General features: G+C 43.7%; 1 protein-coding gene across 1 annotated transcript in view; it reads right to left on the bottom strand.

The window, feature by feature from the left end:
* Positions 1 to 541: 541 nt before the first annotated feature.
* LOC102444904 (SUN domain-containing protein 3-like) overlaps positions 542 to 13255 on the bottom strand; it is a 31605-nt gene continuing 18891 nt past the window's right edge. The window contains exons 5-13 of the mRNA XM_075931447.1: positions 12440 to 12510; positions 11336 to 11397; positions 10929 to 10969; positions 10304 to 10463; positions 7776 to 7860; positions 7067 to 7182; positions 5195 to 5362; positions 1919 to 2008; positions 542 to 780 (exon numbers count right to left, since the gene is read on the bottom strand). Coding sequence (XP_075787562.1) covers positions 661 to 780; positions 1919 to 2008; positions 5195 to 5362; positions 7067 to 7182; positions 7776 to 7860; positions 10304 to 10463; positions 10929 to 10969; positions 11336 to 11397; positions 12440 to 12510 — 913 coding nt within the window. The 3' untranslated portion in view covers positions 542 to 660. The remainder of the gene's footprint in view (positions 781 to 1918; positions 2009 to 5194; positions 5363 to 7066; positions 7183 to 7775; positions 7861 to 10303; positions 10464 to 10928; positions 10970 to 11335; positions 11398 to 12439; positions 12511 to 13255) is intronic.

Below are 13255 nucleotides of genomic sequence, written 5' to 3'. Positions count from 1 at the left end.
AGATCAATCTCCAAAGCGTGGATCTTGGAGTAAGTGAAGACAAGCCCTTACATATAGTTGCTTTGAAATTCTTAAGTCATAAAGGAAGAGAGAAACTCAGAGTCTAGTAGGAAAAATGTTTCCAAGAATGGAAAGAGTGAAGACCCACAGACTTAGCCACAATTTATCATTCACTCCGAAATGTACCAGTGAGTAATGCAGGGGACAACTTTCAACTGAGATGAGGTCAGCAAGGCTGTTATTGATTTGGAGGGAGGTATTCCCACCACTGCACCCTGGTCAGTTCCTTCCTGGAGTGGTCAGTAATGCTCTACTGCATAGGTACTGAAAATAGAACTGCTGGGATTGCTGCTGCATCCCCTGGCTTGAAGTGGTTTTCATCATATGCAGGATTTACAGTTTGGTTCAATAGCCCCACTATACAAACTGTTCCAGCACTCCTGCTCTAGTGTTTTTCTAGAGGATCCTGTAAGATTTAAAGCTTTTCAATCCATAAATATAATTAAGACTCCACTTGCCAGTACTCATGACTTGGCACACATCCAAGTTAAATCTTGTTTATTTCTTTAACAGAGCATAGGAGAGTCACTAGTTGACAAAAATCTGTCATTTTTAGGTGTCTTTATTGTTTTCTCGCTGCATGTCTTCGCACTAAGGGCCTCAGCTGCTGTTTGTCCTCTTCCCATGTACCCTGACTCGATAAACACAAGTGTACTCTGCATTGCCCCAGTTACTCAGCACATTGAATTTAATGTAAACAAAAGATTTGGAAAGCTCACCCTGAAATTAAAAAAAGTTAAGAGAAATAAAACTTGTGTTACTTTAAATGTTTTTCTTTAGTCCTAGTCTCGTTTCTATTAGTAACTCTAGTATTAGACCAAATTCAGTCCTGAAGTAAGAGGAGAAAATTCCCATGGAAATTAATGGGAAATGGTTCTACCTATGCCAGAGCTGAACCTGTCTCAGGGTATGTTAAATCAAATCCCAGAGCTTGGAAAGCGGTTGGCACCACCTGAAATTCTGTGCTGAGAACAGCTGCAGCATGTGTCTGGAACAACAGGAAATTTCAGCTCCTGTGCATATAAATCTGAAACCCTTCCACATTGCCTCTCCAGCTTTGTTTTCCCACTGCTTTGTTCAAGGTGGTACTAATGAAATCTAGGTGTTTCAAAAACCCAGCTGCCTAGCTTCAAAAGCACTTTTCCTCCATCGCTTCGGATACAAAAGACGAAGGAAGAGAAAGATGGGAGATTGATTGAGAAAAATAGAAGGAAGAACAGAGTTTAAATTTGACTCTCATGTACACCGTGTCAATTCTGAAGTTGGGACAGATGCATCTTTTGCTGAATTTTACCCTACACATCTTTTACTCCCTTAGGCCTGGCCTATACTAGACCAGGAAGGTCAGCTTAAGGCATACAACTCCAGCAATGCAAAATGCATAGCTGGAGTCAGCTTATCTTAAGCCAAGCCTTGATGGCTCCCATCGGCTTCCCTTATCCTTGCAAAAGGAGGAGTACTAGATGCTGGGCTGCCTGCAGCATTTGATTTATGGGTCCATATTAGACCCGCTAAATCGAAAGCTAGAAGACTGACTTCTGGAGCGTCGATCTTGTGGGAAGTATAGACGTGCCATTAGAGCCACTGTCTTCTGCAACTTAGAAGGGCTGTTGCAGAAGTGGAACTTTGATAAAAGAGGGGCCTCCCTTGAAATCCATGGGCCTCCCTTGAAACCCAGTTCACATAACTGCCTGTATTATCTATCCATTCCCACACTGTCCACAAATACAGTTCTGTTCTCCAAAAACACCAGTTTAACCGCTTTGGAATCCTCTCAACAGAAAGGAGAAACAAAACTAAAAAGCAAACCTGCATGTATACAGTACCATTTGCCCAATCTCACCACCCTTTAAAGTACCTCCAGTTGGAAAGTTTGAATACTCTCTTTTCCTGAGTCATAGATAAAAGTTCCCAGCAGAGTTTCTTTCCCTGTTTCCTCATTCAGTCCCTAAAATCAAAGTGGAAAGACAGCTGGAACAAATGATGATTTATTGAAATGAAACAAAATAAGTCAACCATGTTTTCCATTCTGGACTGTACATGCTGGGGAACAGTATTATTCACCCAGTGAGTTCACTGTTCCTTTGAAAATCAGCACTGTTCCTTTGAAAATCAGGAGGAAAGAAACTGAGGGATTTTGGGAGCAATATGGACGTCTCCAGAAGTTAAAAGCAGCTGATTTTGACAAAGGATGTTAGCCACGTTCTCTTAGCAAAAGCCTTTTCTTGAGTTAACTATCCTGCATCAGAATGATGGTAAACACAACATATAGTCACATGTTCATCAGTTGATTATGACAGGCTTAGCTCTGTGGGCCCCCGTTCTCAGATCCAGGACTTTGTTAGTAGTATTGTGGGGGTATAAAATAAAGAGAAACTGTACAGGAAATACAGGATGAAGTTTATTTTTAAAGGGACAGATCTCAACAATAGCTTATTTCTGACAGAAAATCTTACATTTGAGTCATGGAGTCTGGTCCTTTGCATCATCACTAATGAAGCATAAGACTGTGTCCGACAGTGAATTTTTGGGGGTGTGAAATGTCAGACTCCAGATTAGCAGTCTCTCAAACTAAGGGACCTTCTAGGAGACATGAGCTAGTGGCACAAGAATGGTCAGATCAGATTAAGCAATACTTGGGGTTTTTAAAATTAAATAGTTATTTTTAATTTTATTTGAAGTCTCAAACTACAAAGTTGGAAAAGGTCAGTACTTTGATCAGAGACTTCCAGGGAACATCTCTGCATCACGTGGGATTGGTTAGTCAGTAAGGTTACATCTTCAGTGCAAAAAATGAAACAAAAAACAACCCACACAAACACTCCACCCAAAACAACATCGGCAAAATCCTTGGCAGCAAGTTTCAGAGCCCAGGTCAATCGGCTTGGTTTCTTGCTACTGAGCTAAAATAGCAGCATAAGCATTATGGCTACGTCTAGACTGGCATGATTTTCCGCAAATGCTTTTAACGGAAAAGTTTTTCCGTTAAAAGCATTTGCGGAAAAGAGCGTCTAGATTGGCACAGACGCTTTTGTGCAAAAGCACTTTTTGCGGAAAAGCGTCCATGCCAATCTAGACGCGGTTTTGTGCAAGAAAGCCCCGATTGCCATTTTTGCCATCAGGGCTTTTTTGCACAAAATAGTTTTTAGCTGTCTACACTGGCCTTCTTTCACAAAAGCATTTGCGCAAGAGGGCTTTTTACCAAGCAGGAGCAGCATAGTATTTGCGCAAGAACACCGACAATCTTATATTAGATCGTCAGTGTTTTTGCACAAATTCAAGTGGCCAGTGTAGACAGCTGGCAAGTTTTTCTGCAAAAGCAGCTGCTTTTGCAGAAAACTTGCCAGTCTAGATGCAGCCTATCATTAAGGCTCTCAATCCCAGAAACCCAGAGGTTCAAGTCAAGTGGGGACATCTATACTGCTGTTATTAGCCTCATAGCCACGGGCAGCACATGAACTCCCTGTTTGGGGATGCTCGCTCCCTGCACCCTCCACCTGTCTCTTCTACTCCACACCCTTCCTCCCAGTTCACTGGAGTCAGATGAGCACTGGCTGACCCAGCTGAGCCACCCTGAGGTCCAGACCACTTGCCCAAGCCACCCTGAATCCTGCGCTGCCCCATGTCCCTGGCCTATCAGTTACCTAAGCCCTGGGCCACCAGCTAGCCCCAGCCAACCGACCAAAGGGTCTCAGCTGTCCTGGGATGCCAGTGGGCCCCAGCTGCTCTGGGTCCAAGCCAGCCCCATCTCACCTGACCAAGACCCCGACTGGCTTCAAGGGGGAGGTGGAAGGGAAGAGGAGCAGCACGGTCAGGGTCATGGGGAGAAAACTGAGACTCAGGATTGGGGCCCCAGGGCAGAGCATAGGTGCGTGCATGGTCTAGGTTGCCTTTCTGCAGCAGTGCTCAAGAGAGAGCAGGCCAGCAGCATACTTCCAGAGAGAGGTGTGCCACATCCTGTTTGGGGAGGCTTAGCCTTCCATGGCTAATTATACCTGCTACCCTTGCTCACTGCATGAGCCCCATGAACTCAAATCAATTGACCCAGGCTCAGAGATTTGCTGGTTTTTTTTTTCCAGTGTACCCTAAGTAGAATTCCTCTCTGATTCAGCATTAATATTTTATGACATTGAGCTCATGGACTGATTCCATCACTGATGCTGAATTGCTGGAAAGGCTGTCTTTTGGACATGTTATTAAACCATTTGTGATTGCTGAAAATCCTAAATCATTTCTTGAATGCGTACTCATCTTTTCCTCGTTATCCTAGTGAAATTTCAGTACAGGTAATTGTATTTTTCCTCCTAAATCTCTGCCGCAGTTTCAGCTGAGCTGCCTGAAACCTAATGGATAGAGTTGCTGTGTGATAATGTTAAACAGCTGCTGTTTTTACTTGAGAGGTGGATGATGTTAATCATTCTGTATCCTTTACTAGCAGCATCAGGTTGTTGTGAGGCTGAATTGTTTATTATTTGTCAAGCACTTTGAGATACTCAGAAAAAAGTACCATAGAAATGATCACTGTTAGTAGTGATAAAATTACCACCTCATCTGAAAATTCCTTAAACTGTTGTGAAGAGAACAGAACTGATACCATGTAAATAGCAAGGCTACATCTACATGGCAAGGTTTTTGCGCAAGAACCCGTGGAGCGTCCACACCTCAAATGCGCTTTTGCACAAGGAAATCAAGAGTAAAACAGCAGAACAGAGGGCTTTTTCTGCCGTAGGTAAACCTCCTTTTACGAGGCATAACTCCCTTTTGCACAAGAGTTCTTGCACAAAAAGGCAAGCATGGATGCTACAGAGGGGTTTCTTGTGCAAGAAACCCCTATGGGAAAAAGCACAGGTGCTCTGATGGCCATTCTGTGAATGGGCATCAGAGCTTTCTTGTGCAAGAGCATCCATGCAATGTGGATGCTCTGTTGCTCAAAAGCACATCGCTTTTGCGATGCACTTTGAGCAGTATGGACGTGCTCTTGCGCAATAAGTTTTTGTGCAAAAACTCTTGCGCAAAAGGCTTCTTGAACAAGAAGCATGCAGTATAGACGTAGCCCAAGTGTAAAGCCAAGTCTCTTTTCTTGTACTTACCCATCATAACATTTCAGTTTAAAAAGTTAAAGGCAGATACTCACACATACAGCAAAATCCTTGGGGGCACTAGTTACATCTCCTGAAGGAGAGATTGCCTTGGAGATATGCTGAATTGTAACAGCGGTTGGGTAAATTTTTTCAGGCAGCCTAATTACTACCTGACCCTGAGATCCTTGGAAAGCCCAGCAGTTTCCGGGGTGAACATCTGGCTGAAAGCAAAAATCAACTCCAATTATCACTAATGAAGGAACTCTCCCCACATACATGTGTATTCAGTGAAAAACAGAAAGATTGATGCTTTCTGTTATTTGACTTTATGTTGTTAAATTAATACAGTTCTGTCAAATCTGCACAAATGTAGATTTCCTTGCCTATCACCTGAAAGAGCACATTAATATTTCATGACATTGAGCTCACAGATCAAACCTGAGATGGCCTTATTATTTATTATAGGGAAAATTGCCTTTCCCAAAACACTGGGAGTTAGGCCATAGCACCATCAAAGTCAACACAGTTCTGTCTTTCTCCCACACACCTGAACTGGAGCCCAGGAATAATTTTTAAATCAGGCCAAAGGTGTTTGCAGTCATTCAAAGCATGAGTTTACAGATTAAAGATCACAGACAGCAGAAGAGAACATGGTTTTCAGTGATATTAAGTACACTTTTGCCATCAAGAAGTTGGGGCAAACAGTGAATATTTCAGGAGGCACTGGATCAGTTGCTAAGGAGGCTAGCATCATATGAAGGGTGGAGGAGAGAAAGACCATTAAAATGTACGGATTTTTATATGCATTAATGACATATATGGAAGTTTTTATTTGTAAAAAGAAGAGAGAATTCCACTGACTACAGTGGATTTCAGATCGGGCTCAAAGGCTCTTATCCAAAAAGATACATAGGTGCCTAAACTCCAGACTTAGGCGCTTACGTCTTGGATTTAGGTGCTTATGTTCCAGTTTTAAGCTTCACTGCAATCCAAAGAATTTCTCTCAAACCCTGTAGATGCTTGAACAGACTTGGTGCCAAAGTCTTTTAGGTAAAAGTTCTGTTAGCAGCTGTATTTCTGTATCTACAAGCTACATGGGAACCCTCTGCCTCCCTCTAGGCCACCAGACACCTCTCTCAAATCTAAATGTAGGGGGGAGTGCAGGTGGCGAGGGGGGAGAGAGAAAGAGAGAATATGCATGAGTGGATGATTCTAAAATATCCCAGAGCTCAATGGTTTGAGCACTCTAAGGAAAAGACTTTTATTCAAATTCCTTCTCCTTCCCACCCCCACCCCCACCCCCCCAGAGGGAAGAATTTAACCTGGGTCTCCAACATCCCAGATGAGTGCTCTAACCACTGTGCTAAAATTTATAAAGTGAGCACCTCCTCCTCTGGCCATTTATGTAGAACAAGGGAGGCATGTAACTCATTCTCACAAAACATGACTTAGGTGCCTAAGGCATGTGACTTCAGCAAAGGGGTTCCTCTTGTGAATCACTAAGTAGAGAAAGAAATCTATCTCCATAAGAGGGAAGGAGCTTAGGACATCCTCTATCTCATCAGCATCTCCCATCTGCTAGCTTAGGAGATTTCTGGCCTACCATGATGTCTTTTGTGGATTTAATTGTCAGTTGCCTATCACTTCCTATTTATTGTATATGAAGTTGACGTGCCTAATTCAGTCTTTGTGGTTCAGAGTTATTTCTGTGATTTTTCAGGATAGCAACCATGGTACTGAGCATTACAATACCTTTGTGGGTAATGCTTTAAATGCAGGTTATCTATACCTAACTGCTCCTCAACCTTTCCTTAACTAGTTGGCTAACTAACTGAAGGCCCACCATTGAAGGAGGAGTTCTTGAGAAGATTTTTGAAAGAAGATATTTGAAAACAGAATAAGAGAACACACAAAATGTGCTTTACCTGCAAAATAATATCTGGAGGATTTGCAGAAGAAAAGAACCATGAACTAAAACAACACCCCTCTGTTTTCCCAAGTTCATAACTTTTAGATGTTCTGTCTGTATCAATGGTGGCACCTACAATTATAATATAAATATATTAACAAAGATCAGACCCTATGATAAGCAGCGGACTACAAGATATTTCTAATGTCACATATAAACCATAAATCTGTCCATCCTATGTTCCTCATGTTTGTATCTGAGTTCCTATGTGTCAAAGAAAAACAGTGAATACAATATCTTATGGCTGGATTCATGTCACAATATGGTGTAGAGAACATCCCACAATGGTCTGATATGGAGATTACTAATATGGTATAAATGATGACTCATTACCTAAAGTTGGTTTGTGTCACAGTAGTGTAAGGAAGATCAAGATTTCCCATTCACCTTTGATTAAGTGCGTAAATTAGTGCAGAGGAGAAGAATATCTCAGATACTTCTTAAAAGTTCATAACATTACCAGAGACATCATGGTGAAGGGAGAGGATGGGGATTCTAATGACTTGGGTTATATCCTTGATGCTTGCCACTGACTACCTGTCTGAACATAGGCAAGACAACTTAGTGCCTCTGTGTCTCAGTTTCTCCAGTCCGTTAAGGAGGAATAATTGTACTTACCATTGTAAAGGTGCTATATAAGAGCAAAACGATATTAGTATCCTTACCTATGGATTTCTGAGCCCAATCAGGCATCTGGACACGGTCCTCATAAACTTTCTTAAATGCTACATTTATCATCTCAAGCACTTGCTGAAAAAAAATAGAGAAGACATAAGGTAATCAAAGGAAGATATTTACAAGCAACAAACACTCATTCATAGGCACTTAAGGTGAAATATGCGGTGTGAATGAGAATTAATATTATTATTATCATATATATATATAGTAGCCCAGTGTCTGTGAGTCTGTAACGCCAAAATGCTGGCTGTTCCCTCTGGGGGGTGCTATTGCCTGAAATGCTGGCTGTTCCCTTTGAGGGGCCCGTGCTGCATGGGGAGTGCTTGCGCTGCTTGCTCCCCTGCGGTAGCCTGGCTGAGCGGCGCAAAAGTCAGACAAGTGCCATGGTGGGAGGTGAAGGGGGGGTGGGACAGTGATGTGCAGTGTGACAGCCGCTCCAGGCCCTGCCCCCTAGCTGTGCACATCACCATCCCGGCCCCCTTTGCCTCCCACCGTGGTGCTCGGCTGACTTCTGCACCACTCAGCTGGGCCGCCACATGGGAGCAAGTGGCGCAAGTGGCCGTTTGGGCTCTGCGCTCCCCAAGCAGCACGGGGAGTGTGGAGCCCAAAAGGCCATTTGGACTCTGAGGTCCCCCGAGTGAGAGGCAGGAGGTGGAGGAGTGCGGCGAGGGGGGGGGGGGAGGCAGTAGCAGGAGGCAAGAGAGAGGGACACGGAGCGAGACACTGGAGGCTCAGGAGAGAAGACCGATGTGGAGGAGAGACCTGAAAATCCCATCTTATGATGGGCTAATTGTCTAGTCATATATATAGTAGCCCAGTGTCTGAGAGACTGTAATGCTGGCTGTTCCCTCTGGGTGATGCTGTTGCTGAAATGCTGGCTGTTCCCTCTGGGTGGTCCATACTTCATGGGGAATGCGGGGCCTAGACGGCCGCTTGCGCCACTTGCTCCCCTGTGGCAGCCTGGCTGAGCGGCGCAGAAGTCAGCTGACCACCACGGTGGGAGGGGCAAGGGTGCGGGGTGGTGACGTGTGGCATGACAGTGGCTCTAGGCCCTGCCCCCGGCCGTGAACATCACCGCCTTGCCTCCCACTGTGGCGCTCGGCTGACTTCTGTGCCGCTCAGCCAGGCATGGGAGCAAGTGGCACAAGCGGCTGTTTGGGCTCCACGCTCCCCATGCAGCACGGGGAGTGCGGAGCCCAAAAGGCCATTTGGGCTCCACGGTCCCCCGAGTGAGAGGCAGGATGGGGAGGAGAAGAGAAAGAGAGAGAGAGTGGGGAAGGCAGGTAGGAGGAGGAGGAGGAGGGAGGGAGACAGACAGACAGACAAACACACACTGAGAGACCGGAGGCTCAGGAGAGAAGACTGACATGGAGAAGAGACCTGAAAATCCCGTCTTATGACGGGCTAATTGGCTAGTTAATAATAATAATAATAATGAAATGCTCAACAGCAATTTCCATCTCAGATAAGTTGTCCCAGTAATCGTTGGAAGTATGTAAAGTTATTCAACTACTGAGCTGGAGGCCACACAATAAAGCTCTTCTCTGTTATGTCAGAGACTGGGTTTGTTTTCTTCAACATTCTGTTGTTTTAGGGGCCAGATAAATGTGAGAGCACCATGCAGACAGTGCAATCCAGGCCTCAGAATGCAAGAACAAGTATCTTGCCACTTAGTAATGATTCAGATAGATAACTAAGGAGGCCTGACTGGGAATCGTATCTACTCCTCAGCTAAAATTGGTGGCTCAGTTAAATGTGACGTTGAGAGTAGGTGTCAAGGATAAGGAAATGAACAAGTCTCCATGATGGGAAAAGAGGGTTAAGTTAGAAAGCAAAAACTAATCCTTAGTGTTATAAGATGCATAGTGTTTCCATCCAAGGAGTTCAAAGCGCTTTGTAAAGACAGGGAAGTGTTATCTCAGTATAAATGGAACAATAAATGCATAAAGAGGTTAACTGACATGACCAAGGTCACAAAGCAAGACAATGCCAGACTCAGGGTTACAAGCCAGCTTTCCTGACCCTCAGTTCAATGCTTTATTTGCTATCCAGGAGTGTACTGTGAGAGACCCCTTGGGTCTCTAGCTGCCATTTGGGATCAACTGTTGAAGGATTTACGGACCCTAAATTGTACATTTTCATGAAACAGTAAAACAAATTCATATGGTAGTGTTAATAGTGTTACACTTGTGAGACATTTTAGTGAGAAATGGCATAATTGTCAAAGTTCTATCCGATACTATCAGAATACAGCAGTGATAAAGCTCCAAGAGTGAGATTTTCAAAAGTGCTCCGCACTCGCACAACTGTGCTCTAAGCAAAGTCAGGGGTAAATCTCCCACTGACTTCAAAACAGTGTCATCCAGTGCAGAGTGTTTTAGAAATCCCATCCCTAATATTCAGTTCTATGAACTGGACTAACAGGGCCTAATTGGCTAGGAAGGGTGGGACAGGAAGCAGTGAGGGGGAATGGGGAGAGCTACAGAAGGGTATTTGTACAATTCTAGCCTCTTACATCTCTGTTCTCTCCTGGGATGTCACTCTCCTCTAGGATTTCTTGAACAGAATGCAGGATGCCCTCCATCACACCATTGATCTCTGCACGCAGATGATCCATCTGCTCTTTAAGGAGCTCGATTTCATGGACTTTTTCTTCCAATAGTGTGTGTGACTGCCTTGTAAACACGGGTGGAAAAACAGATATTAGACACCATTCTTCATTTAATGAGAACAGGAGACTGAAAATATGCCCATGCCTCTTTTATTTGGTCAGATGGACAAATAGGCCCCATTCCCTCTATTTTGAGGAGAATGAGGTTTCATTGATACCAGATGAAATGCTGCCTCTGGTGTGTGCACAGGACCTCTGCTGCTGTTGTGCACTCGGAGTGCCGTGGTTAACTCGACACTGCATTCTTGAGGACATCACTGTTATCCCTAGAGATAGAACCCAGACCTTCAGCTGCAAAAGCAAGAGCCCTACTGCTTCCGTAAAAGAAGTCACTCTATTGGCTAAGTATCCAGCTCTAACGCTCAAAGTGAACCAGCTACTAGAAGGAGACATAATTATGCACAGTTAGCCAAGGAATTACAGTGACCCCTTCATTGAAGTCAATTCATTGTCAAGAAATCCCTCTTACCACAGTGAATTCAGCTCTGTCTCATGTAGATCTGTCATTTCCTGTAAGAGAAAAGCAAGCAAAGCAAATATACTAACCATTAACACAGCCACAATGGTGACTTCTCAATGCAGGCAGTGCAGATGTTCCTTCCTCTCTTTGGAATCAGATAAAATATGCTCAACTAATTGAAGCCAGTAATCAGGTGGTGGTGATGGAGCAATATCCTGCAGCCCCAACTTTTTCTTTATAATGGCAAAAGTATCATTGATGTTAATGGTCATTTTGCCTATATGATGAAAGTGCAAAGACCGCAGGAGGCTGCCACAGAAGCTGAGGGTAACAAATTTGTCTAGGAAGGCAATTACTGAAGCTGCTTCTCATTTTGACTCAGAGGAGTTTACTTTCCTGTCCCAAGAGACACTTACCGGTGATGCCAGTCCCTCTGTCAATCTCTTGGATGATAGTGAGCCAACACAGTAAACACCTGCTGCAAATCACACACACAACAGAATTATTTCACCTAAATTGGAATCACTACTATGGCCTAGTTATCTACTTACAAACTCCCATGGTAACATGTTAGCTGAAGAGAAATGAAGCTGGGCTGCATATAACTCTGAAAAGACTAAGCTCCAGCCTATCAAACTTATTATGCCCAGCCTTGGTCACCCATATACCCCTGACATGATTATTGCAGCTCAGTATATCTATGAATGATGTCACACCTCTTGAGTGCTCCAGCTGGTACAGAATGTAGCATTCAGTCTGCAAGACAACACTAATCATGGTGAGCACATCACCCTGATACTCCTTTCTCTGAATTGGTTCTTCTCTGAACAGAGTTCAGGTCTAGGTCTCTGTCCCAACATTCAAAGCCACCCCTGGAATTGGCCAGGCTAACTGAGATTACCTCTCCTTTCACATCTGTGACTTCCCAGAATGTTCCCCCTGAACAATGTTCCCATTATTGGTCAACATTACGTTGTAATGTTGACAAATAATATGAGGCTTCTGAGGAGGAGAGACATAACTTTCATAGGAGCTGGTTCTAGACTGTGGAACTTCCTCCCACATGATATATACATGTAAATGGCCAGAGTCCTCACCCATATTCAAAACTAAATGTGGAACTCAGCTCTTCAGCTTTGCTTCCATCACAATAAAGCAGTTCCTTACAAAAAAACAACCTCATCATACAACCCACCTACTCCATCTCCCACAAACACTGATCCCATTCTTCCCCCCCAGAGCTATCAATTAGCCAACCTATTTACTCCAGCATGATGACAAGGAAAAGAAAATTGATTGCAATTTTTTGGAAATACAAGGAGATGCTTGGAGATGTTGAGCCATGGAAATATCTAGCTAGACATTGAAGAAAAAAACTTGTATAATAGTACAATCATAGTCTCTAGTCATAAGAATCCCTCAATCAATGTAATTAGATTAATTCTGTAAACGGGCATTTTTTTTCTTCACTGAAAGTTGAGATTACCTTTACATATCCCCTGAATTCAATGATTACTCACCATAAATTATTGGAACCAGAAATAACAGAATCTTGAAGATTTTTTTGCCATTCTGCAAGGTGATTAGGTCTCTGAAGGAAACCAAGCACAGAATTATCACAGCATCCACATGCACTCACACAATCTTGTTCTGATACTACTTTCATTCAGGCTAGGGCAAATCCTGTCATCCCCATTGCAGGCTTGTAGCACCCATTTAAGAGTCTACATAGAGGTCTCTTCCATCTGTGTTTCATAAAAGATTCTGCATGCCCTCATCCAAAATGCAGGAGAATTGTGGATAAGGTGGAAGATGAGGCAGAGAAGAAGCAAGATATTGTGGATGGATCTGTGACTAATGAAACCACTGATCAAACCACAGCCATGGACTCTGAGGGAAGAAGCAACAGCCAGAGAGGCTTCTGTGACCCTACAGTTTCAATAGCAGCCATGGACTCTGTACCCTGGGTCTCATAGCATTCTCCTCTGATTAGCTTGTTAACTCAGGCTGTTTTCAGGGTCTGAGATTTTGGCCAATGGCAGGTCCTGGTGATGAGCCAGCAGATGGACTTTGTTATTGCTCAGTTTCATGAGCAGCTGCCACAGAACTGCAGAGAAACCTGTATTAGTAACAATCACAGACACATTGTTTCTAAGGGTATGTCTACACTACAGAGAAGATCAAAGCTGCTGCTGTCGATCTTCCAGGGTTTGATTTAGTAGGTCTAGTGAAGACACGCTAATTCGAACTGAGATGGGGGACTCCAGTCAATGCTGGTAGTCCTGCTTTCATAAGGAGTAAGGGAAGTTGAAGAGAAAATGTTCTTCTTTAACTTC

The sequence above is a fragment of the Pelodiscus sinensis genome, chromosome 6, assembly GCF_049634645.1.
Source record: "Pelodiscus sinensis isolate JC-2024 chromosome 6, ASM4963464v1, whole genome shotgun sequence".
In the NCBI taxonomy this organism is placed as follows: Eukaryota; Metazoa; Chordata; order Testudines; family Trionychidae; genus Pelodiscus; species Pelodiscus sinensis.
The sequence above is the reverse complement of the archived record's forward strand: the minus strand, read 5'-3'. Positions and strand labels throughout refer to the sequence as shown.